General features: G+C 41.3%; 1 protein-coding gene across 3 annotated transcripts in view; it reads right to left on the reverse strand.

Annotated features, from left to right (window-relative positions):
- The window catches only part of DENND1B (DENN domain containing 1B), a 275,660-nt gene extending 268,500 nt beyond the window's left edge, over window positions 1-7,160 (reverse strand). For all 3 annotated transcript variants that reach the window (XM_030572009.1, XM_030572008.1, XM_030572010.1), the window contains exons 1-2: window positions 7,016-7,160; window positions 3,104-3,168 (exon numbers count right to left, since the gene is read on the reverse strand). In XM_030572009.1, the coding sequence (XP_030427869.1) occupies window positions 3,104-3,168; window positions 7,016-7,032 (82 nt within the window). In that variant the 5' untranslated portion in view covers window positions 7,033-7,160. The remainder of the gene's footprint in view (window positions 1-3,103; window positions 3,169-7,015) is intronic.
- Between the last annotated feature and the right edge of the window lie 19,206 nt (window positions 7,161-26,366).

Genomic DNA, 26,366 nt, shown 5'->3' on the forward strand with positions numbered 1-26,366 from the left:
TCTGAAGAGTCTGCACCCAAGGTGCAGTCTTCTTTGGTGGAAGGTGCACACTTCATAATTCATCAGTTCAGATGGGAGTTTTGGGGTGGTTCCTGGATTGCTCACTGATGCTAAGCACTCACATAGCATCATCCACATGTGATGCTTTCCAACATCTGTAACTGTCTAGAAGACTCCATCCCATCATAGTGGATGGCAACCTGAACTTATTTATTCATATCTTTTTCATCTCCTATCTGGACTACAGCAATACAATATAGCTGGGCATGAAGCCTTCACCACATAGGAAATTCCAGCTCATATAGAACACTGTAGCACATCCTCACCTCACCACACAGGCTACTGTGAACACAACAAACCTGTCCTCTGCTCTCTACAAAAGTTTCCCCATAAAATAGTGAGTCAAATTCAAAGGCTCTGTCTTTCGCTTCCAGGCATTAAGGGCCTGGGCCAAGCATATCTAAAAGACCACCACAACAGGTACAACAAAACTTTGGACCATCCGGGTAAAGCTCATCTGTGCATGGTACCAAGCTTTCTTAGGGGCTGCTCTAAGACTATGAAATGAACTCCCTCATGAACAATGAACCATCACACCTACCAAACCCTACCAAAAAGCCCCCACTACATTGGACACACAATTCTCCCCCTGGGGACAGGAGGAGAAGGAGACTGAACCACGCAGGTGTTAAACATGTTGCTTAATGCACCACTTGTCAAATGCTCATATTCTGTGGTTATGAGAGTGATATATGAACCTATATGGAATAGAAATCAAAATGCAGGTCTGTCTCATCTTACGCGCATTTAACATGCGCGATTTCAGCTTTACACGGTCGGCAAAAACAAAAAAAAAAGAGAAAAATATCAATTTAAATACTGTTTCTGTAGCGTGGGCAATTCCGCCCGCCATTCAACTCAATGTAATTTTGACTATACGCAGTTTTCTCTTTACGTGCTAACTGCGGAACAGAACCCCCACGTAAGATGAGACTTGCCTGTATATACTTGGTAAGTACCCATCCAGTTGCTTCCTTTTAAAAAATACATGTTAGTGCGTGAAGATTTTGGAGTGAGGTCAGGAATAGGAGAGTAACCAAAATATGTTTTAAGGAGTGCTTTGAGAACATGAGAAGTGCAAAACAGCTTGGCACACAGGGCCAGGAGTATACTCCATATATAAGAGGCTCATGAGAAAAGGCACAGTCTCTTGTATCAGAAGACAATCAAAGGAGCGTTAAGATGAACTGAAATAGCACATACAATGAGAGCTGGGGAAGTGCCAAGAAACTAGTGTTGAGGTGTAAGCAGAAGCCAAGCCTTGTAGTCCTGAAGGTGAGTATAAGGAGTTTGAATGTGATGCAGAAGGGGAGTGAATACCAATGTGGGATTTGACCAGATAGATATCATAGAGCTGCAGGTGAGGCAAATATTTCTGGCAACAGCACACCGGACAGACTTGAAGGGTATGGCATGAGAATCATGGTCAGAAATGAAGATGCTGTAGTAATCAAAGCAAGAGATGACAAGAGCATGGATCAACGTTCTGGCAGTAGGAATAGAGAAGGAACAGATTTTAAAGATACCAGAGAGGAAACGCCAGACAGATTAATTGTCAGACTATATCTTGGGGAGAAAGAAACTGAATATGACATGAAAGTTGCAAGCCTCGGTGAAGGAGAAAATGAGTTGAAATGTGGCTGGACATCCAAAAAAAGATGTCAGATAGACAGTCACAAAGCAAAGACAGACCATGGGAGACAGATCAGGTGTGGAGAGATAGATCAGGGTCTCATTATCATTCAGGATATGAGAATGGACAGAGGGTTACCAAGGAAGAGAGTATAGAGAAAGAGGAGGAGAATGGGAGATGATCAGAAAGTTGCCTTTATTGCAATTGCTAAGAGGAGGAATTAAGAGAGCAAGGAAAGCCAAACCCACAGAGAACCATAAAAGCACTGAGAGCAAGTCAAGAAGGGAGCGTAGTCAACTGTGTGAAGGAGGCTGATCAATCAAGGAAGATAAAGATAAAGAAGTCACCCAAGAACTTGACCAGGAACAGGATATAATATCCTGCCTCAATGAAGGCAATTACATAAGAGTGAAATGGGTGGAAACTACCATGCAGAGAGGATCCAGGAGGAAGTCAGACTAGAGGAGCTGCAGCACTGGCAACAGACAATAAATTCAAAAAGCCTGGGTATGAATGGGAGGAAGAATATACACTGGCAGTTGGAGAGGCTGGAAGGGTTAAGGAAAATTATTAGAATAGGGAATACAGTGGTGTGCTTGAAAGCAGAGGATGTGATGGAGAATAAGTGAACGAGGAAAAATATGGAAAGCAAGAAAAATCAATAGGAGATAAAGTCAAGGGGACATGATGATGTACTAGAAGATGTAAAATTAGTTATATGCCATTATTCTTGTTGAGTCCCTAGAAATTCTAGTCAACGCTTTAACTTCAACCTGAGAAGTCGCATGTTTTCCTACATGCAAATTGCAACCAAAAGACTTGCTCAGATAACTGACTAGAATTGTGATCTTGTTAGTACTCCTGCAGCACCATATCTCTTTCACCAGAGTGCTTATAGGAGTTTGAAACTAATTGCTAATACCAATTCAAGTCAGATCACAATGCCATTTGCACTATTCCAAAATTGCTACAGTAAAGGTTATTTTCTGCTACGTAGGTTTGTTTTTTTCCTCCTTCAACAATGATTGTTAAGAGAAAAGCTCCAAAGAGACAAACAGAGAAATCAAAGTACTCGAGTTCCAGTTCTGAGACATACCACTAAAATTAAATGACTTATTAAATCTACATTTTATGGACTGAAATAGTATAGGAATTAAAATGGTATAAGTATGTAACACAAACCACCATATTAACAATAAACTGCTGCAAATGTTTGCCCTTCTATCATCAGAATATTAATAACTGAAAAAATGAATTAGAATAATAGCAATGAGCACTAACAGAATTCCAAACTATCAACACTTCAAAGCATGAGGTGACAAAATAGAGGGTGTGTGGACTAAATAATCTAATAGGGTCTTTTCCATCCCTAGTTTCTATAAATAAATGCCAACAGTTGGAGTACATTACCTTCATTTTCAGAAGCCTGGCATTTTACCTTGAGTACCAAATCAAATGTAGTTTCTGGATTTTGCCTGGAAATAAAAAACAAGTCAATTGATTAGTCATACATATGTCACCAACCACATAGACTGATCTAGATTATCAAGCCTTCTCTACAGTGCCCATAATGTTATATCCTTTCCACTCCATTTGACACAATAAAATTAGAGAGAGAATCTCAATTATTTGGATGTTTTGTAAGATTTCAGAAGTCATATTTTCCTTCACATCCTGTAATATATTCACACACTTTTCAAAAAAGAATAGGCAACAGAAGCAAGAATTGAGAATAATTAGATGATTGTTAAAACAATCAAAATTCTGTGATTACACTGATAAATTGTAGTCCTATATGTTTGAGAGCTCTTCAGTCCTTTCATTATGTCATTACCCCATTTTAAATAGTTGTGTTGAAGTAAATACAATTTTAAACTTGCTGACAGTTTGCTTTACAAAACTGAACTTTACAGATGAAAAAAATGCTGCTAGTTTCTTTATTATCTATCGATTAGAAACCAGTATGTAGATTGGGCCTCACTGATAGCCTTTTCTACTTTACCAGTTTGAACCACTTCTGTTTTTAAGGTATGAAGAGAGTGACCAGGATTAGGCTTCCATCTTAATTCCTGCAAACTGAGCCATTGGCACATTTATCTTTTTAATATATTTGGTCACCAACTGAAACTTGACAGTCCCCTTTCATCTCCTTTAGAAGTTACTGCCACTGGCGTGCTTAAGGACTGTATCCTGTACACAACAATTCAACCACTGGGAATATTAATCCAGTAATTATGAATTACATTTGCATTTGTTGGCTGATAGTTCATTACCCAACCCTAGCCTAAATTTAAATAATTATTTGCACAGAACAGCCACAAGTGAGTGCAATTACTATACAACATTCTTTGTCTGTGAATAAACTCCTACATTTCAGTAATTTCTTGATTTACGATGTTAGGTTCAGAAGCAACCCTTAATTTATTTTTACCATTCTGAGTTATTTAAATTCTCATTCTGATGAGCAATCTGCCATTTATATTAAAAGCAAATATTATAACTTCCACCATATCAATTATTTATCTAAGTAACCACATAATATAGAAGACAGCAGTTTTTCACAAGTAAGGAATTCAAGACTGGGCCTCAGGTTTCTAAAATGATGCATATAAAGCATATCACAGACTGAAAGTTCGATATAAGTTTTTTTAAAAAGTTTTAGCGGGATTTTGAACTAGAGCAGGGCCAGGCAAACTTTTTGCCTCCCCAAACAGCCAGGCATGGCCCAGCCCTGACCCCTATCCAACCCCCACCCCCGCTTCTCGCTCACTGATGCCCCCCCCAACTCCTGTCCCATCCAACCCACCCTGCTCCCTGACAGCCCACCCGGGACCCCTGCCCCATCCACACAAACACCCCTCTCCCTGTCCCCTGACTTCCCCCCGCTCTCCCATCCAACTCTCCCTCTCCTTCCTGACTGCCCACTCCCAGGACCCCTGCCCCCATTCAACCCCTGTTCCCCACCCTCTGACCGCCCCTCCTCCTAGCCACAACCCTGACCCCTGACCACCATCACCCCAAACTCCCCTGCCCCCTTACCGTGCTGCCTGGAGCACTGGTGGCGCTACAGCCATGCTGGAGCCAGCCGTGCCACCGTGCAGCACACAGCACCAGGTTAGGCCGGACTCTGCAGCTGCTCTGCCCCAGAAGCTCGCAGCCCCACCACCGAGAGCACTGCGCCAGCAGCACAGTGAGCTGAGGCTGCAGGGGGCTAGCCTTCCGGGCCAGGAGCTCAGGGGCCGGGCAAGAGGGTCCCGCAGGCTGGATGTGGCCCACGGGTCGTAGTTTGCCCACCTCTGGACTAGAGGGAAACTTTCAGAGGTCACCAGTTACTTAATGTGTTTTCTATCATTTATTTTGTCACCAAGTATTGACAATATGTATTTATTGTAAATATGATATCAAATTTCTGAGCAACAATGACATGTCTTTTCACATCATATTCCTTCTCTGATCACTTTTTAAATTATTCAATTGAAAAATCTTAAAAGAGGATACTGAATGAGCTAGTTCTGCACTTTTTTTTTTGTCTAAGTTTTGCTCTCAGTTACACCAGTGTAAATCCAGACTACTTGAGATTTACAGGAGTGCAACAGAAAAGAAAATGATCCATTGTTTCTCCCCTCAGCTAGCAAGATCACAATGAATCTAATTAGAGTTGCACTCATTTAAATGAGGGCAAAACTGAGCTGTAAGAACGCAGCCTGTAGTGAGAAAGGTGGAATCCCTCTACCATGAAAGGGTTAAATGAAATTTAAACTTAGGTGTGTGTTTGCTCTTTTGGCTCATTTCCCCCCTTCCTTAAAGAAGGAGTGGAAAATCAGAATGCTGGATTTAACACATTCATTTCCATTAAAAACGTGTCTCAAATACAGAATTAGGACTTCAGAGCTCAATTTCTTAATTGAATTTACAATCAATAAGACAGCATGTGAAAATGTGTTTCTTCCCTCAGTACACCACCACAAAGTCTGCTTCCACAGAAAAGTTCTAGGTTTACTCTTCACCTCCCACACAGAAGATGTTACTTATACTTAGAAGTGTCAAGAAATATGTCAAACTAGTGTGATATATGTCAGACTGGCTTTCATTTCTATTATAACTATTAAATAGCAGATTCATCATAAATATAGATTATTGTCAGTTTACAAAATACAGATTTAACCTCTCATCAATTACTGAATAACGGAAGTCAATGGGACTACTCACAATGGGCAAGTAGCTTCAAACCATCACAAAAAATTAACTCTACAAAAGTTACTTTGTCAACACATCTAGGTTACACTAAAATTCTCTTGAAGTAGAATTATTCTCTTAACTTCTCGAAAAAACTTAATTTTCTTGAATAATCAAATAGAAAGATGATGTTAGATTCCTTATCAGGATGTTTATAAACAACCTCTGCTTTGATGCTACTAGTTTTACACTCTATTTTTGTAGCTGTTTCTCAAAACCAAGACTCTGTCGTCTGTAATTTTCACAAATATGACAGTAAAGTAAAATAACTGGAATATTTTTAAAAAATCACCATTTATTGGCAATAGATACAATGAGACAATAAATAGGCAAAAAGTAAAGTGCAAAAGTTTGTTCGGTATTGTTTTTGTAATCCACCTAACACCCAAACACATCATCGTGGACATTCTTCTGAGAAGTTTGGTAGGTACCAAACCTTAGGCTGGCACTGTCTTCTAGGAAGACTAGTTATGTGTATGTTCCCAGAGACAGAAACAATGGCCTGGCAGTTCTTCCACTTGTGGGGCAGACTCCTTCACTGGGATGAAGATTATTATAAGGCCCTGTGTACCCTGATCTCACCCTCTGATGATGAAGGATTCAGCAAGTGGGGCTCACTTTAAGGTGCAGGTACCACAGTCTCTGATGATTGAAGGGAGGGTCATTTTGACAGAGACAGAGTGTGTGTTCTAGTCTCTCGCTGGGAATAAAGGACGCTACGGCAGAGGGAGGTTTCCTGGGGGGAGGGACAGATGGGGGGTTGACAAGCTCTCCCTGTGGGGCGGGCTTGCAGGATTCATGGCTGGGCGTCTCCACTGGGGGATGGAGAATTGGGTGGGGAGCCAGCAGCTGTTGACTCTGACGCTGCCAGTGTCACACCTGCGGGGAGGGGGATTTTGCCGCGTGGGCTCCCATGACAGCCGGGTGCAGTCCAGCTCCTGTCGCGCCCAGCGCAGAGCCAGGCCCCTGCCCCACACCCCGCCAGGCTGGGGGAGGCTTTGAGGCCTAGTCCCTCCTCCCCTCTCCCTCCAGCGCAGCCCCCCCGAGCCGCCTCCGCCGAGCAGCCCCCGCGCCGCCAGCACTCACTTGATCCTGCTGTCCATGGTCACATCTCGGGCCCCGGGCGGCCGGTCCGCGCCCCCGCGGGGAAACACCTCGCCCGGCCAGCAGGGGAAGGAGGGACGCGCCGGCCCCGGGGAACGGGGAGGTTACAGCGGCTGCTGGCGGTGGCCCGTGGCTGCTCCGCTCCCCCGGCTCGGGCCGTGAGCGCGGCGGGGAGCGGCGGCACCGCCTCCTCCCAGCCTCAGTTCCTGTTGCCGCGGCGCCGACACCTTCTGGGAAGCAGGAAGCTCGGCGGTGGCCGGAGCAGCCGCCGGTGTCAGTGTCACCTGCGCCGGGCCAGGGGGTGGCTGTGGGGGTGGCCCTGCCGCGGGGGACGGGCCTGAACTGACCTCTCCGGGGACACACGCGGGGTGTCGGCTGCCCGGTCCGTGCACAGCGCGGCGCTCCCCGCACCGGCCCCCGGGCCTGCTGCAGCAGCCTTTGCCCTCCGGGCCCGGGCCGACCCCAACCCAGCGCTGAATGCGCTCGGAGGCACAGGGCAGGGGCCTGGCTCCACTGCCTGACCCACGGGGCTGCTCCAAAAGCTCTGGCTAGTTGTGGCCCGCGTGGGGGTTGTACAGTCCCAGTCCAGCACAGCCCTGCACATTTCCTCTAAACACCCCCAGAGGCGCCTGAACTTCTCCTTTCATTATAATTAACGCTTCCCTAGATTGGGGAAGGGGATAAACCACCCAAAACCGCCACTTTGCACTGTTCCTCCATCAGGCGTTTCATTTAGAAAGGCAGAGCTAAGGTTTGTTTGTTTTGCACTTTATGTCCCCAAACCCTTCAAGCTGGGTTCTCAGGTTGTTACAGGTTTAAAGGAATGAAGTTCCAATTTACATACCCACACACCCCCCAAATGAAGAGGGAAAGGGAAGTAAAATGTTGGGTCAGATATTCAAAATATCTCATTACTAAAGCACATTGCAAAATCCTTCATCCCTCTAGAAAGGGGGGACTTTTTCATTAATCCAGAGTGAAGCAGAGGTGGCTGCTCTACTGCCCCCCAACCAGAAAGCTGGCTCTCTAAACCAAAGACTCATCCTGTAGGCTCCAATATATGCCTTCCTTTACTCACTGAAAATATTCCCATTGACTTTGATACAAGTCTGGTGTCAATGCTATTCTTCACAGCACACGTCTTGCAGTATTTGGTCTTTACAGTTTAGGAAGGTCCAGATCCTGCAAGTGGATCCAGAGGTCCGCTCACATGGTTCAGCTTTCAGGATATAAGCCTTCACACCAGGAAGAGCCCTCAGTGGAAAAGGACAACAGAAGCAGCATACACTTGAACCTAATCCTGAAACAATTATACATGCCCGTAGTCCCGTTGAACTCAATGCAGCTATTCACAAAGTTATTCCTGTGTATTTTCAAAATTAGGGCCTTCCAAGTTTCTAAGGGACAGATTCCTTTGACTTCGGATGGAGCAGCAAGCATGTAGGTGAAAACAGAATTTGAATCAGTCTTTTGTTGGGCTATATATAGCCCTTCCATAAACATGTGCAACTTGCATTTGCTTCCAGGGGAGATCTTATGCCAGAGATGAATTTGGTCTATTCTGTTTGCTAATAGTGCGGTTACTTTGGCAACAGTCATGTCATCTCCACTTCATACCATCACAGATGCACATCAGATGTTTCTATTTAATATATTTAGACACTTTTACCTAATAGTTTTATCACCACTGTGTATATGTTAGCTCTATAATGGGAAAGGTAATGGTTTTAAGATTTTAAAATTAAGAATTTTATTGTAGCCTATAATTCTGTTAGTTCAGTTTTGTTTTGTATTTTGCCTTAAACAAACTGTACCCCAAAATTCTTAACAAATAGTCCAAGGGAAGAAAGTACAAGAGTAAATCACCAATTCTGCAAACACTTATATACCAATAATGTTATGGACTGTAGTAGTCCCATTGAGTGTGGAATGGGATAAAAACAAAAACTGGCCCTAAAAATGCACCAAGTCCCATTCACCTTAGGTGGTCTGTGCAGCCAAATTCCCACCTATACCAAATTTCCTTCACTTCATAATATAATCACAATGAAAAATGCAAAAAGCAGAAATTTTGCAATACTGGGCCAAATAAAAAATGCCCTTCACTGCTCTCTCTGAAATTAATCATAATATCAGCACTTGGTGAGTGGAATACACTCAAGCCAATGATCTATTAAACACATAAAACAGCACTAGTATGTTACTGAAGTTGAAGAATCAAGCACTCAAAGAAGTCAGGAAATGATAAACAACAGTTTTCCTGCTGCAACATTAACTTGGCCATGTTGTACATCCTATTCACTGTATGGTATATAAATTAATAATAAAACATATAGAATGTGCAACAAAACCAATCTGATGTTGAAGCAGAAACATTAGCTTTTGGATTTTCTTGACTTTTGAGTGCTTTCTTTCTCCAACTTGATGATGCATTCATTTGTGGGCATAGTTTCAGAAGCACTGAGCATATGCAACTCCCACTCCCACTGAAGTCAGTGGGAGCTGTGGGGAGTGCAGGAGCTCTATAAACCCAGACCATCTTTTGTTGAAATGAAAAATAAATGAATTGATTTTGTGGTAATTGAGGCTCCTAAGAGGAGCACTGAAACCTGCTACCCTTAACTGACCAACTACCTAAACTGGACTCCTCTTTGAGGATTGAATGAGGGAAGTCTTCCAAGTTCTGGCCACAAAATAAGCAGTAGGCTGTGCAGGTGCTCAAAATATGGAATATGTGCACAGTACTAGTCACTTCATCTAAAAATATATTTTATGAGACATTACAGACTTTCGGTCATCTCTTAAGGCTAAATCCTAGTCTCACTGGAAGTTTTGCTATTGATTTCACTGAGACTAGCATTTATTTCAATTTCCCTCTCACTATTCCAAGCTATAAATGCAGTACTATTACAATATGACAGTTCCTATTCAAAATTCTCCAAAATAAGAACACAAAAATGAATTTCCTAATTAGGGTGCCCAGCCTATGATATTTACCTCAAGATAATATTAAAAAATAGATCCTTAATGGCCCATCCCCTAAACCAATCTTAACCCTTAAAAGATTTGGCCTTTAGAGAAGAAAGGTAAAGACTTAGTCACTGATTCAATATAGATACATTTCTAGAATGCTATGAAGATCACTAGCCAGACATCAGTCAGTAAATGTCTAAAGTATTTCAAATCATTCCATTCACCGTCAGCTGTCCTCAGAGTGTGCTTAATTGAGTAAACTGTTCTTCATCTTTATAATGGCTCTGTGCATGGTCTTACCCCTTTCCCACCTCATTTTTTAATATTATGGATCCAATTAGGTGGATTATTTCCTTTAATGGTAAAAAAATTAACTTTTGTTTTAGGGACAAATGTGAGTACCAAAGACATCTTGTGAGAGTGTGTGTTTGGCTCAATAAAAGTCTTACACATAAATTGCACTGTGCTATCATTAATGCTCAGGAATGCAACAAACTTAGCTGTCACTACTCATTTGATAATGCTGTGTCTGAACACCATGCATGTGCCACATGACAACTGTATTCTGCACAAACATGCACACACCTCTGTAAATAAGCAAGTAGGCATCCATATTAACGAGTGAACTCCCAGGGAGAGGTCAGTACTACGGTAGGAATGAAGATTTCCAGGCTTTCTAATCTATGTGCCCTATCAATTGGGCTAAAAAAAACAGCTCCACGTAAGCAGGTCAGCTGATATATTCACCTACAATTTATCACTTCATTAGTGAGTGCCAAGTATATCAATACACCAGTTCACTATGGACATTTTTATCATTTACATGATGTTTAGTGTGTGGGTAACTGTTGGATATCATTAGAGTAGTCACACTTTAGCTAATATAGTGAGGACCATAGAGCAATCTCTGAATACCTACAAAAGTGTCAATTTAAAAGTAAAATATTTTCTATATAAATCTGGTGACTAACCATGGTTTTGGTTCTGAAAACATAAGTTTAAGCAGGTCTGCATTCCATATTAAATCCTGTTTGTTCTAAACTTAAAATTGTAAAATTAATTGGGAAGATCAGAAGAATTTACATTAATGCCATATTCAGATTGCAGTTTTAAAAGACAGGAAATTGAAATGTTAAAATATTTACAGCAATATTAACTTGGAACATAGTATTTTTCAAGCCTTATTTTTCTTCTAAATGGATAATTTAGGGCCCAATTGTGAAATCCGCTGTGAATTACCAGTGAGAGCAATAGGTTTACAATCTGGCCCTTAATGTGTTAGTTTGTTAGATGTGCACCATAAGTTTCAGAAGATGTGTGACATGCCTAGGTAAATTATATTGTATAAGCCTTCAGGGGGCATATCCTGCCTTAATTTTTAAACTATGCTATTTTAACATTATACTAGTGTTTTGCAATTAATTTCATTTTTTAAATGAAAGACAAAAAATGCATTGTCCATGCTTTCCAATTTCTTTATTTAATTTTACTGTCATGTACAAAACAAGTTGGGAATAGTAGAAAAGCATTGTGAAGAATTTTTGCTTTTCACAAACTTGGCAGCTCAAGGAACTGATAGTGAAATAAAGAACCTTTTACCTATTAGGCTTTGAATCCAGCCCAGCTCAGTAGCTACCACCAGTTCTTACTAGCTGTTGATTGTTCAGTGGAGTATTTGGAATGGATTGAGTATCAGAGGGGTAGCCTCTTTAAAGGGATCTGTAAAAAGCAACAAAGAGTCCTGTGGCACATTATAGATTAACAGAAATATTGGAGCATAAGCTTTTGTGGGTGAATACCCACTTCTTCAGATGCATGAAATGGATTGGTGATTATAGTCCAGTTCTTATTATATATGTCCATATCTCAACTGCCATCCTTGTTAGCATACTCTAAGAAAATCAAAGAATGAGCGGAGAAACTCCTCCTGTTCACTCCGCACCTGAGATATTCCCTCCATGCAAGGTTTGAGAGACATTGACAACAATAGTGTGAAAGCATGCTCTGCTCCTGCCCATATGCAGTGATTATTAGGAAAAACTTTTCAGTCCAGACATTTTTTTTTGGAATACTAATTTCCTTTTAAAACATAGGGGAGAGTTTATGAATCCCTTCTTCGTGTTGGCAGTAATTTGCTTTGTGCATAGTCTGAATGGAGGTATTCATCCAAGTCATTTGTAAACAAAAGATCCTTAAAAGGTTGAATCCAGAGATGCTGAATGAATTCATTTTTTCTGTTTAGATTGAGGAATCATATTTCTAAATGATAGCAAAGCCCAGAAATGAATTCTGCATTTTAAGTTTACTGGACTAATTTGATTGTCAGTAAAACTATGATGAAGCAAAGATTTCTTTATCAATTTTGAGAAAAGCTTTATTCCGTCAGCAAGAGAACAATTTTTACTAACAGCAGTGTGAAATTCTTGAGGTTATTGTTCACTAAAGTGTCCTTGCTGTGGTGAAGCCAAAAGCTCATAAAATTAGGAACTGATCTGTGTTAAATAAGGATGTGCTTAGAACTTGCAAATCATTGTGGAAATTGTCTTGCTACGTCTGACCAAAATACAGCACTAGCTTTGTAACTACAGTTTTTAGGGGATGGTTCAGTGTGAATTACAGTCTTTCATTAAGGTGTCAGTACATAAAGGGACTGTTTACTGGTGGAAGATATATATGGAAATTAGCTGCACAACACAAACCTGTTTCTCAGCTCTACACAAGGAGTTTTCATTTTACAAATATAGAGGGAGTTGCCAGGATCTTAGGCCAATAACTGGCTCATTTGGCTTCTTGGTCATTATAGCACCAGTGCTTCCTCAATCACAGTGCTCTGGTAATCAATCCCAACATTTCTCCCTTTCTACAGAAAGCTGCCTTTATATAAGACAAAATCTATTAACCAGTGTTTTTTCTACATCCTAAAAAAAAATATCATTATGCATTTGCCTTAACCCCTAATGCAAATAAAAAGTACAATAAGTATTTCTATATTTTTGTTGTAATAACTGCTTGGTATGCACTAGGATCTCAAGATGTTCTTTAAACAAAATGCAGGGTTTTGCACTCTTCTTTACTCTAAGATAGTAGGGCAATCTACCCAGTTACCTTTGTGTGATTGTTTTGGCTCAATGCATGCATATGTTTGCCATCATTTAACCTCTCTATTGAGCCTGACACTGCAAGGTGCTGAGCAGCTTTTGAGAGATGTGGAGCTGCTCTGTAATAATTTGAATACTGTATGTTGACACAGTTATTGGAATGTTTACTGTATGGCTAGATTGGTTTAGTTCAGTGGTTCTCAAACTTTTTTTTTCCACGAACCACTTGAAAATTGCTGTGGGTCTCGGCAGACCACTTAGTGATCTTTCCAAATGTTGTTTGTACTGTTAGCTAACTATTATAAAGTGCTTTTGATAAAAGGGCTATATAAAAAAAAGTTAATAATAATACACATTTTTCATTCTACAAATAAAAGCACACAACCCATATTTTAATATCAGTAGTCTTACCTTTCTAATACGATGGATATGCCCTCTCTCCCGTGCTGCAGCAGCCCCTGAGCTGGGGCTGGGAAGCAGGAGAGTCTCTCTCCGGCAGCTTCAGCCCTGGAGCTAGGGAAAGTCACCTCTTTCTCTGGCCACCACCCACAGCCCTGCATGTCCCAAATTCCACCCACCCTGTCTTCTCACCCCACTGCCCCCTCCAACCTGCTCCCTATTCCCCCAAGGCCACCACCTAACCTTACATGTGTGTCTCCTCCAGGGTCCAGGCACCTAATTAGGTGGGTGGCCCTTCATTCTCTTGTGTGCGGCCGCCCAGGTGCGCACCTTAGAGAGAACTAGCCGCGGACTGCCTGAATGGAGCTCACAGACCACTGGTGGTCTGCGGACCACAGTTTGAGAACCTCTGGTTTAGTTTAATAACTGGCTGTAAGGAAACAGGCAGGAATAAATCAATAGGTCAAATTAAGCCACTCCTCAGTAAACACTTCAGGGTTGTTAAGAGACACTGCCCAAACCATTACCTGTTAATATTTTACCTCCTGGCTCCAGCCATCTTACAGAATTTATTTGGACAAGCAAGGAAAAACCCCAGGAACTGATCAGAACAAAGGAGTCCTGGCTGGATTGAAAGGGACTCTCTGTAGAGGGGAGGCTGTTATTGGGGGTGTTAGGTGTGTGCACGGTTTGTTGGTTTAAACTCCCTCCCATTCTTTCTTCTTCTTCTCTTTCTTATGCTCTCTTCCTACTGTGAAAATAAATGATACTTTGGTTTAAGAAGGCTATCTGGTCAGCCCAGTAGCCACAGACTCCTGGAAGAGAAGAACCCAGTTGGACCTGCTGGGTAAGCATAGTTGATAAAGGTACTGTAGCCCAGGGCCTAGTCTAAGAGTGGGTGAATCACAGGGTGCTACCTCAGGAGAGGTAAAGACAAAAGTCTGACACCTGAGGGGCTGTGCTTAAAGAGGGGACGGAGGTGCACGTAGATTAGCAAGCCAGATGTGGAATACCCTCAGCACCCATTGATTTCAGTGGAAACTAAGGGTACTCAGTACCTCTCAAGAGTGGCTTAATACATTGAAGCAGTATCAGGTCCCTATTATCCTTAGGGACTTGCACAGAAAGTTAAGGAAATGCATCATTCCTGTGTACAGTTTGTTTTGCTCAGGACTCTCAATCTCTTACTTTGCTCTTCAATAGGAAATGGTCAGGAAGTTGGTTCTTCAGCAACACAGTGCCCTCTAGCATTATTCTGAGTCACTGGTTCAGTCCTAAATCTGAGGATGTAGTGTTACTTCCAAACTCACTAGCACCGCTTCATACAACAGCTAGTCGATTCTTGGGTGTCCCCTATCCAAATACTGGCATTAGCAAAGGTGAGAGTTCCAGTGGGATGTGTTAAAATATAATAATCTGGTTTTGCTCCATCTCTGAGTATCGGTGTTTTACTTTCTTGCTACCTCAGAGAATTTCTGGTCGTTGTGTATGTTAACATCTAATTACAGTGTTTTGGGTTTTGTGGGTTTTTTTTTAAATGGTCTCCAAAGACGCGTTCTTTCTGCTTTAACTTCTCCTAGGTCCATTTTATGTCAACCATTAAAAGTGATGCCTTGTTCCTAGCACCTTTGTTACCCACGTAACAAAGCATCAATATCACTGATTTCAAAAGAAATGTAAAAAGTGTACTACAATTCAGCTCTTCATGGCCTGTTCTTGTCTTAGCTGGCATTGCTTACTAACACTGTATTTTTACATATTAATCACATTGGACCTGTTCCAGAAGGCACAAACTACTTAGTTCAGTTAACCCAAAGTTTGCCATGTCAAAATGTTTTCACTGTATTAATAGTTATTGCTGGCACCAATATTTAAATATATCTCCTATTGAAACATTATATCTTGATCCATTTTAATCATTTGTTCTGCTTCATCTCTTAAGGTACAAAGTGTTTTGCACATGTCATTTCCCCCCCACGAATAATACATAGTAAGCTTGGCAACTGGAGAAGTCCAGGGAATAAATTTCACAAAATAAAATATTATTTTACTTTTCCACAGAACATATGTCTGCCATTACCATACTCATAAGATGTAACCCATAGGAAAGTCCTTAAAATATATATTTTGAAAAAACAATCAGAAGCTCCCTTTGCAGGACTGTTCCTTCAATATATAAGGTTGGGGTCAGAATGGGACCTATTCTATAATCCAGTGTAGACAGTAAAAAAAGGTTTAGAATAAACAATTACTTTATCTCCTTGTTAGCAAAACAAATGGATGTTGCAAAGTACTTGCTGTGTGAATAAAGCATATTTTGATTTGACCAAGCCTTTAATAAGATATCCCAGTTTAGTCTGACACCCTATTTATAGTGGTCTTCTGATGTGATACAATGTATTTGCCCAGTCTGGTAGTCTGAAATGCATATTACAATTGTAAATGTTGTACAATGTTCCCTTATTAACCTATTCAGTACAAAGGAGCTATTTTTGTAGCAGACATGGTTAAAGATGTTTGTAATATTCTAATCATAGTATGTCTAAACTGAGCCAAATTTTTCATGATTCCCCCATTGGTATCTTTGGAAGGCTGTCTCCATTAACCTGCTGTTAATTAAGTTAAATTTCTTATGTGGTCTCCTAAACTTTAAACACCAATAGCCTTATTTTGCCCTGCATGGTCTGGAACACAAGCAGAGTCCAAGAGAAATAATTTGCTGAAGCACCAGCAAACTCTTTTCTTCATGTTTCCAACTGTTTGCTGATCTATAACCTGTTTAACAAGTCACCCAACAACATTTTCAACAAATATAGGCATTACGCTTTGACACAGCAAGTCTCTTTTAGTCACTTATTTATACAATAGCAGGATCCAATCAGCCATTGCTAATAAATATACAAGATGTAGTTTGTCTTTTTTCAACTTTTTTTTCCTTTAAACATCACTCAGGTCCACTCACTCATCAAAACAAAACAATGGGCTTGACTCACTTTTAACTGATGTAGCCAGTTAACATCTCCCAAGTCCACCCACTTGTATTCTGTTCAGTACAGAATCCTTATAGCTCAGATTAACCCATCAATCTCTGCAATACAGTGTTCTACTACAAATTCTCTACTATTCTTTTCTTAAACTAATCCTCAGTTTATACAACTGCCTCTTACAATAAAAGCAGGCAGGTTAACCAGGGAACCAAGTATTAGTCAGTCAGCTTGTTATTTTTTGTTTCATTGTCTCTGGAGAATTACTCTCTTGCTATAGTGTGTGTTTAGTAGTAACAACTATGCTGAAGTGTCCTGCAAATTCACCTTAAAGCAAAAGGCCTGAAAAAAGTCCTCCATAACACCTGCATCCTACTGAAGCCCTAAATGTGAAGGGAAAGGGCCTTGTGAGGGTTTGGAGCAATGTGTGAATTTCACCCACGTATACCTTTTCTTTTCCATTTTATTAAGAAAAAAGTATGCACCACTATGGCCAGCTGTCTGGTTGTTCTGCAAGCATTTTTGTTCATTTTTTTAACCTTATTTGTTTCCATTTATTCATTCCTATTCCTCACTTTCAAAACAACCTAGGAAATTAAGGGTCAGATGGTCAGTTGGTATAAATCAGCATCACTCAGCTAAAACCAGAAAAGCTCTACCAGTTTTATCAGCTGAAGATCTTGCACTAAATGCCAAAGGCTACGTTAAGTTTATACAGGTAAAAGTCAGGAAATGACCCACAGCAACATCAATTCAACCTTGTTTCATTAAATAATATTTTCTCATCTTGTTTTCCTTCTAGGTAGCTTTTCCTAACATCTAGCTTAACATACTGCTGTTCATGTCATTACACATTTACTATCAAACATATAGAATGTAAATTAGAAGCACTGTAAACCACCTCCTACAGTTCTCTGCCTGATCACTTTTCAAACTAGAGGTAGCTTAGAATCATAGAATATTAGGGTTGGAAGAGACCTCAGGAGGTCATCTAGTCCAATACCCTCAAAGCAGGACCAACACCAACTAAATCATCCCAGCCAAGGCTCTGTCAAGCTGGGCCTTAAAAACTTCTAAGGAAGGAGATTCCACCACCTCCCTAGGTAACCCATTCCAGTGCTTCACCACCCTCCTAGTGAAATAGTGTTTCCTAATATCCAACCTAAACCTCCCCCACTGCAACTTGAAACCATTGCTCCTTGTTCTGTCATCTGCTACCACTGAGAACAGTCTAGATCCATCCTTTTTGGAACCTCCCTTCAGGTGGTTGAAGGCTGCTATCAAATCCCCACTAACTCTTCTCTTCTGCAGACTAAATAGTCCCAGTTCCCTCAGTCTCTCCTCGTAAGTCATGTGCCCCAGCCCCCTAATCATTGTTGTCCTCTGCTGGACTCTCTCCAATTTGTCCACATCCCTTCCATAGTGTGGGAGGCCCAAAACTGGACACAGGTGTGGCCTCACCAGTGTTGAATAGAGCTTCATTGGCTCCAATTTTACTAAAGATTGTCAGTTGCTGACACCTTGTAATAAAGCCATGATGCTTATGAACCTGGTAAGAGAATAGTATTTACTTCCTGCACTCAAATACATGACTGGGGGTTACATATGGCAACACCCTTGTCACATGGCAGAGGTAGGTATCGACTGATTTTGGTGGCTACTCTTAAGATATTCATCAACACAAATTGCTTTATGTGTAATCATTGACTCATCCAGTGCAGACAGAAAGGAAGTAAACTGAAAAGAGAAATGAGGAAACAGGAATACAAGCAGCACAATGGAACCAGAAAGTTCTAATCCACTCCAATTTAGCTTACTCAAGAAGTATAAATAGGGCAGATGGAAACTACATGTAGCCTCAACATTTTGACGTATTGTCTGGTCAAATCACACAAGCTAAACAGGTGATGCAGGAAGTTTATGTTGGTGGCCTTTATGGATTATGTAACCAACAAGCCATATCATTCTGTTGTCTGTGTACTATGCCTTCAAATGCAGAGGAGTTTTCTTGCCTGCTGCAGGTGCAGCACTGAGGAAGCCATCATTTTGGGTTCTGAACAGATGCAGAATATTAGAGTGAGAAACTTCATTTACTCTTTCACATCTGAGAGCCTGGTGAATATATTTGTTCATTTGTGTTGTTGTTTTTCCTTAATGTGAAACAACTTGTCCAGAGCCTGAAGAATGCATATTTTGTTTGTTGTGTGTGAAAACACATAACAGCTCTCCTTCTGCTGACTCAATGCTCAGCCAATGCCACAACTTGGCATGGGGGCCCTGCACTGCTAACAATGCTATTTGTCAGACAGAGGTCCTGCGGCTTGTCGTCATTAAGGAATCCAGGCACCTTTTGCAAGGCTAAGGATATTAGAGTCATAGAGTTTAAGGCCAGAAGGGACCACTTGACCATCTAATCTGGCCTCCTGTATAGCACAGGCCACCAACATCACACAGCACCCACATACTAAACTCAACAGAAATGAGACCAAAGTAAATGAGACCCCCAGAAGACTAGACTACTATGGGCCAATGGCAGAAAATAGGAAGAACCAAAGTACACCAGTGCCCAAGGCCCCTTCAATGACAGGGAAATGATTAAATGAGATGTACCCACATAATCCTGGCAAGTGACCCGCACCCACACTCTGCAGAGGAAGGTGAAAAAACAGCAAGGTCACTGCCAATTTGACCTGGGGGAAAATTCCTTCCCGACCCCACATATGGAGATCAGTTAGACCATGAGCATATGAGCAAGAACCACCATCCAAGCACCTGAGAGCAAGAGAATGCTCAGTGCCCTGTCCCACTCCACCCAATGTCCTATCTCTAGCGGGGGCCATCTGGGATGCTTCAAAGGAAGGAGATAAAACCTCTCAGAATTCATTGGCAGAGGGAGAGAGTCCCTTCCTGAGCAGCCGGCCACTGGCAGGAAAGACTGAAGAATGAGCTTTAGGAACATAAGATATAAATTGGAGCAAGCCCCATCACCATTATCTTGAGGCACAGGCCAAATTCCAATATGGCTAATTCTATCTTGTTTACTTAAATGCCCCCAGTGCTTTTAATTTACTGCAATATTTCTCTTGTCTTCCTGTCCTCAGTTGTTTTGTAGCATTGCTGTGCACTGTCGAAGAGTTGGTGAGTTCCACTCTAGAGATGGCTACACTTCCCTGATGTGGGAAGAGACTCCTGTGTGTGTGTGTGTGTGGGGGCCATTTGTAAAGTTATCTGGGATGAAAGGCAACACAAACATAAATTATTAATTTGTGAAATGCAATAATGCTTTTTCATGTCTCTCTTCTTTGAGCACGTCTCCCATTCACACTTTTTTTTCCCAAGGGGAAGTTTGCTGGCAATGCCTGTGAAATCTCACTTCTAGTTCCTCACACAGAATAGTCAAGATGTGATGAAACCAAAGATTTTGTTCCAAAACCACATCTGAAGGTTTTTTGGATTTCCCTTGGAAAATTTTATAGTCAAAGAACAACCGGTAGGACTTGGTGACTCCCATTCATCAGTATTTGTAACAGTTGGAAATTTAAGACAACCTTGCCAAACTTAACATGTGACATTCCAGTGCATATATGGCCCTTGATATATTACCTAAGAAGCAGCAAAAACTTTTGTGGCATCCAAGAGTGAGCAGATTGTTGAGGCAGTTCTTCCATACAAGAATATAAAATAACAAGTTCCTTTGTATGTATCAAAGGAGAACAACTTAGTGGTGCTAAATAATTATTAAAACTACACATTGCCTTACTTGTTCCAAAGAAGGGTTTGCACTTTACTGGTGTTTGAAATCCACATTGAAGTCTAAGCTCAACTAAACCCTACTATGTTGCTGGTATTGCTTGGTTGGTGATTTAGCTCTGAAGTCTTTGAATAGATTGCAGTCTGGGTTAATTATGATGCCATTTTGCTTACTTCAAATTCTCCATGTAGTTTCAGTTGAATAAGATATTCTTCACTTCTTCTAGAATTTTTGTGTAATAGTGTATGAAGTTGAATTGTTTCCAAGTATCAACCTAGAAATAGCTGCAAAAACAGTGCAGTGGAGAATGAAATGATGGCTATCTAGTTTGATAAACTCTTCAGAATGGAAGGTGTGCATTTTTTTCTGAAATGCAATACATTTTCTGCAGAACTCCATCTCTCTTCCTGCTACAAGTTTTTCTATTTGGTTAGGGGAAAAAAACTTTTAGATGATTGAGCAACTAAAGGCAATAGAATGAAATGCACTACTTTAAGGCCCTTACTCTACAAACATTTACTCCCAGGGTTACTGATGGCAGTAAAATTAAACAGCTGCATAAATGTTTGGAGAATAAAGGCCTTAGACTGTAAACTCTTGGAAACAGGGACTGTCTCAATTATATGATTGTACAATACCTAGCACAATAGGGTCAGACTGTATAGACACTACTGAAATAAGGTTAATTCAGCCAATGCCTGTGTACATTAAAAAAAAGAAGAAGGGAAAAACATACTCATAGGTCCCCTACAAGAGTATCTCTATCCCTCTACTTCTGTAAGAAATACTCTCTTTGGAAATTCATTTTTATTAGGATAATTGTCCAAGAGTTTGCATGCTTCTCCAAAAACTATTGGGGCGGTGAGTTGTATGAGCCTGTGGGGCCCGGGCTCCATGAATATTTAGGGCCCAGGGGCCCAGCTCCACCAATGTTTGGGGCTGGATCTCTCCTCCAGCCCCACCTGCCACCCCTATGTGCCTCCCAGCCCCTCGTGCTGCCCCTGGGCGATTTAAAAGGGCCAGGGGGGCCCAGCCGCCACTGCCACCACGGCCGGCAGCACAGCAGGACTGCCCACATTACAGCACAGCCGTGGCAGCACTGTGAGATGGGCAGTGTAGACACGCTTTATCGCTGGGGGAGAGCTCTCCTGGCATTAAAAAATAACCAACCTGAATGAGGGGTGGTAGCTTTAATATTGGGAGTGTGGCTCCTGGCGATAAAGCACCGTCTATACTGGTGCTTTTCAGCGCTAAAACTTTTGTTGCTCAGGTGTGTGTTTCTTCACACCCCGAATGACTAAAGTTTTAGCGCTGAAAGTGGCAGTGTGGACATAGCCTAAGGTGGCTTCCTGCCTGCCCGCTCTGTACCTCTCCAGGAAGCGGCTGGCATGTCTCTGCAACCCTGGGGTGGGTGCGTGTCTCCACATGTTGCTCCTGCGCTGAGTACCAAGCCGCTGCCAGAGGGGTGTGCGGGTTACTTTCGGAAGCTGGCACTGGCCGTGGTAAGTGCCGACGCCCTGACTCCCTCCTGCACCCCAAGCCCCTGCCCCATCCTAAAGCCCACACTCAAACTTCCTCCCAGAGCCCGACCTGTCACCCCTCCCACACCCAAATTCCCTCCAGGATCCCGAACCCCCTCATGCACTCTAAGCCCCTGTCCTATCCCAGAGTCCGCACCCAGTACCCAAACTCCCTCCCAAAGCCCGAACCCCCTCCTGTATCCAAACTCCCTCCCAGAGCCTTAGGCGGGAGGTGGGGGACTGGGCACAACCAAAAATGATCCAAATCTGCCGCCTTTGAAGATTATTCCACCTCTCAAACCCTCTTGAATCTGAAAGACTGAGAAGAAATCTCAGCAGAAATTATGTCTTTGAAATTCTCTGTTACTCCCAGCCTCTGGTCAAATTGAGATTGCTCATGAAAAGCTTTTCTTAAGAGAATGTTGCACTTCCCTCTTTTCCCAGCAGAGGCTTGTGATAAAGAAAAAATAATAGAAACAAAAAAGTAAAAAAACTTTATTAACCTTTGAATAACATTGAGTTCTAAGCAAAGGATCAGTGCAATTCTTAGATTACTCATACTAACCTCTTCATCTTCACACACCTCCGATAAAGTAAGGCAGAGAGAGAGCACTACATTTTGGCTGCCCCAGTGTGGAAGTGTTGGAGGGAGAGATCAGAAGAAGGCTCAAAAAGCCTTCTACTGTAGTGCATCTTAGAAGGGCAGACATATTTTGGCTGCAGGTATCTGGGAGCACAAGGATGGGCAGCTATTATAATCTTCCATGACAGTTACATTCCATTGGAACAATGCAACAATTGACCAGTAAAGGAAGTGTGGAAGATAGAACTTTCACAGGAGCTGGGTCAAGTCTTCGGAACTCACTCCCACAAGAGTTAAGAATGACCCATGAAGTTCACTGCTTTCTGAACTACCTGAAACACTCATTAATTCAACTTAGCTTACCCTCAGTAAGTACTTTTTACACACATACACATCATATTCACAAATTATGTTTTAAACAAACAATATTAAACAACGTTATAAGCCAATTAACCTATTTATCCTGCAGGTTGGGAAGGAAGAAAAAGAAAGAGCACATTGTTATTTCTATTTTAAAATACTTGTGAGGGCCTCACATGCTATTGTCACAGGAGCCATATAAGAACCCCGGCCCTAATGCTGCAGACTTAAGCACATGCTTAACTTTGGGCACTGTCAAGTGTCTACTCATCTTGAAATCCAAGCTAGTAGTCTATATTCCCTTTACACCCAAAAAGTCTGCAGGAAATTAAGCATGTAAGTCTTTGCAGAATTGGGTACATAGGTAAATCTGCCAATGAGAGGCATTTTTCTGCCTAGGATAAAGGCAGAGCTACAACCTTCCCATGGACGTCACTACATAAGAAATGTTGGAGGAACCTAGAGTGAAGATCTGAGTCCTGCAGCTGTACTGGAAAGGACACATGGAATACTAATGAATCGAGGGGAGCACTGGCCACCTGCTGTACTTCTAGGGATTCATAGATTTGCATATTCCAAGGCAAGAAGGGACCATTGTGAACATGTAGTTTGACCTCCTGTATGGCACAGGCCGTAGAACATCCCCAAAATAATTCCTAGACCATGTCTTTAGAAAAATTTCCTATTTGGGGAACACATGTTCAGTTGATTATCCACCATGACCCCCAAATCTTTTTGAGTCACTGCTTCCCAGGATGCAGTCCCCATCATGTAAGTAGTCCCTGCATTGTTTTTTCCTAAATATATCCATTTACATTTAGTCATATTAAAACACATATATTTTTGCTTGCACCCAGTTTACCAAGCAATTCAGATTTGCTTTGTATCAGTGACCTGTCCTCTTCCTTTCTTACCACTCTCCCAATTTTTATATCATCTGCAAGCTTTATCAGAGATGATTTTGTTTTCTTCCAGGTAAATAATAAAAATGTTAAATAGTATAGGTCAAGAACCAATCCCTGTGCGACATCACTAGATATACATCCATTCAATGATGATTCCCTATTTACAATGACATTCTGAGATCTATCAGTGAGCCAATTTTTAATCCATTTAGTGTGTGCCAGTAGCCATTTCACTGTATGGACTGCTGTCCCCTTGGTGTTTCTCCTACACTATGTTTTAGCCACGGTGCCCTTAGTGCCTGATCCTGCAAAGACTTACACGTGTGACTTTACTTATAAGATTAGTTCTGTTGAAACAAATGGGTCTCTTCTTATCAGTAATTTTTTTTGTGTGCTTAAATCTTTACAGGACTGGGGCCTTAGACTGTCAGAGTTAGGGTTAGTCTATGGGAATCCTTGTGGATGCAATCAGCACAGCACACACTATCAATGGCAGGATCAAGGCCTAAGCTTTTGTTTCAGGAGTGTTACTGGTTTGTTTCCCTAGTATCAACATACTGAAAAATCTAAAGGCCAAACTGCTCTACTTGTTTGCTTGCCTATAGCTCTCTAATCTGAACTTATGTGTGTCATTCTTTTCTGTGTAGTGCAGCTTTAAACATAGAGTAATCGTCCTCACTCCTTCAACAGGAAACTCAATTTGTTTAATTTCAGATGCAGAACGTTACAGAATGAATTACTGTGTCTTCTTGCTTTGATGGAGACTTTATGTGTGTTCCACCTTGGTTTTCAGTAATCTGAAATAAAAATGTCTCTTTGTGTGTAAGAAAATTTCTTACATCCATTTGCAAAGTGCAGGGTTATGTTCATAACGTGTTTCTATTGTTCAAAACAATTGCTTCAATGCCATGTCTTTTAAAATCCATTCCAGTTGTGCAGCACCCATGTGCAACTCTACATGTTAAAAACAATAGCCTGTGCTTGAAAGGGAGAGGAGAGAATTGTTGGGAAGAAAACAGATTTTGGCAGCTGGTGTAAATCAGCGTAGCTGCATAAAAGTCAGCTGATTTCCACCAGCTGAGGATCTTGTCCTTCATTTTTAAGCTTCCAATAAGAAACTATAAAATTACACTGTCTAATGCTTAAGATTCATGAAAAATACACAAAGCATTCTTTTAATATTTCATGAATACATTCAAAAGACCAAAATCTTTACTAATAAGGCTGAGGCATGTGTCTGTGCAGGAGTCATGAAACTAGTGTTGAAGAAGTTGGCAAAAATCGTGCTCTCATAAGAGTTAGATTCTGAGCTCTATACTAATTTATAGTAGTAACTGCCAGAATGCTCAGTCATTTTCCAAGAAATCTATATTTCTTGGATGCATTATCCCAGCTGGTCTATTGATTTCATGGTTCTCCATTCCAAATCACAGTTCCAGCTCACTGATGATTCTATCCAGCACTAGTTACATGAAATGGTGTTGAAAGCCATCTTTCCTTTGAAGAAGCATGTGTTTCCCTGACAGATGCATTGAGCCAATCTGATAGTCTCCAAACTTCCTAATTTCTGGGTTTTTCCTGCAGGAGGAGGCAAGCTGTTTTCTGCAATAAACTTTTCTCCTTCAGCCCACACTGATGGCCGCAATCCATGTTCTAAATCACGGTCTTCATGAGCTTTAAGTAAATCCTCCTTCAAATTCCCTTCTAATTCAATGGCATGTTGTAAATCAAATACAGACCATTATAACTGTCTTGAGACTATACTGAGCTCTTCAAAGATATTCTTAGAAAGCATCAAGCATATGGGAAGCTTTGGGTACATTTTCAGCATGTTATAAAAGGATTCAGTAATGGGATAGACCTTAGCAAGCGTAGAAGCTTGATAGCTTGGGCTTTGCAAACATTCAGATCCTTAACTTTATAAGCATATGAGATGTCCTATTAAAGTCAATTAGACTCTGTGCATGCATGTAGTCATGCATATGTATGAATATTTGCAGGGTTTGATACAGGATCCCTGTTCATCTAAATAAACACAATAGAAATTCTTACCTTTAGTAACTAGTTTGCATTTGCCTCTTTCACAAAGAGGCCTTTCTGGTGACTGGCAGGGTCTTATGGCTAACAAAACATAGAATCTTCTAAAAGACCCCTGTCATAAACAGATGGTTAAGGGTTAATGTCTCTTTTACCTGTGAAGGGTTAAGAAGCTCAGTGAGCCTGGCTGACCCCTGACCAGAGGACCAGTCGGGGGACAAGATACTTTCAAATCTCGGTGGAGGGAAGTCTTTGTTTGTGCTGTTTGTTTTGTGTTGTTCGCTCTTGGGGCTAAGAGGGACCAGATGTTCTCTCAGGTTTTCTCCAATCTTTCTGAATCAGTCTCTCATGTTCAAAATAGTAAGTATAGCCAGGAAAGGCGGATTAGTCTTATGTTTGTTTTCTTAACTTGTAAATGTGTATTTTGCTGGAAGGATTTTTACCTCTGTTTGCAGTAACTTGAATCTCAGGCTAGGTGGGGGGAAGTCCCTCTAGTCTACATGAAGCTGAATACCCTGTAAGCATTTACCATCTTGATTTTACAGAGATAATTTTTACCTTTTCTTTCTTTAATTAAAAGCTTTCTTTTTTAAGAACCTGATTGATTTTTTCCTTGTTTTAAGACCCAAAGGGATTGGGTCTGAACTCACCAGGGATTGGTGGGGGGAAAGGAGAGGGGGAAAAGGTTAATTCCTCTTTGTTTTAAGATCCAAGGAGTTTGGA

Source organism: Gopherus evgoodei, chromosome 8, assembly GCF_007399415.2.
Source record: "Gopherus evgoodei ecotype Sinaloan lineage chromosome 8, rGopEvg1_v1.p, whole genome shotgun sequence".
In the NCBI taxonomy this organism is placed as follows: Eukaryota; Metazoa; Chordata; order Testudines; family Testudinidae; genus Gopherus; species Gopherus evgoodei.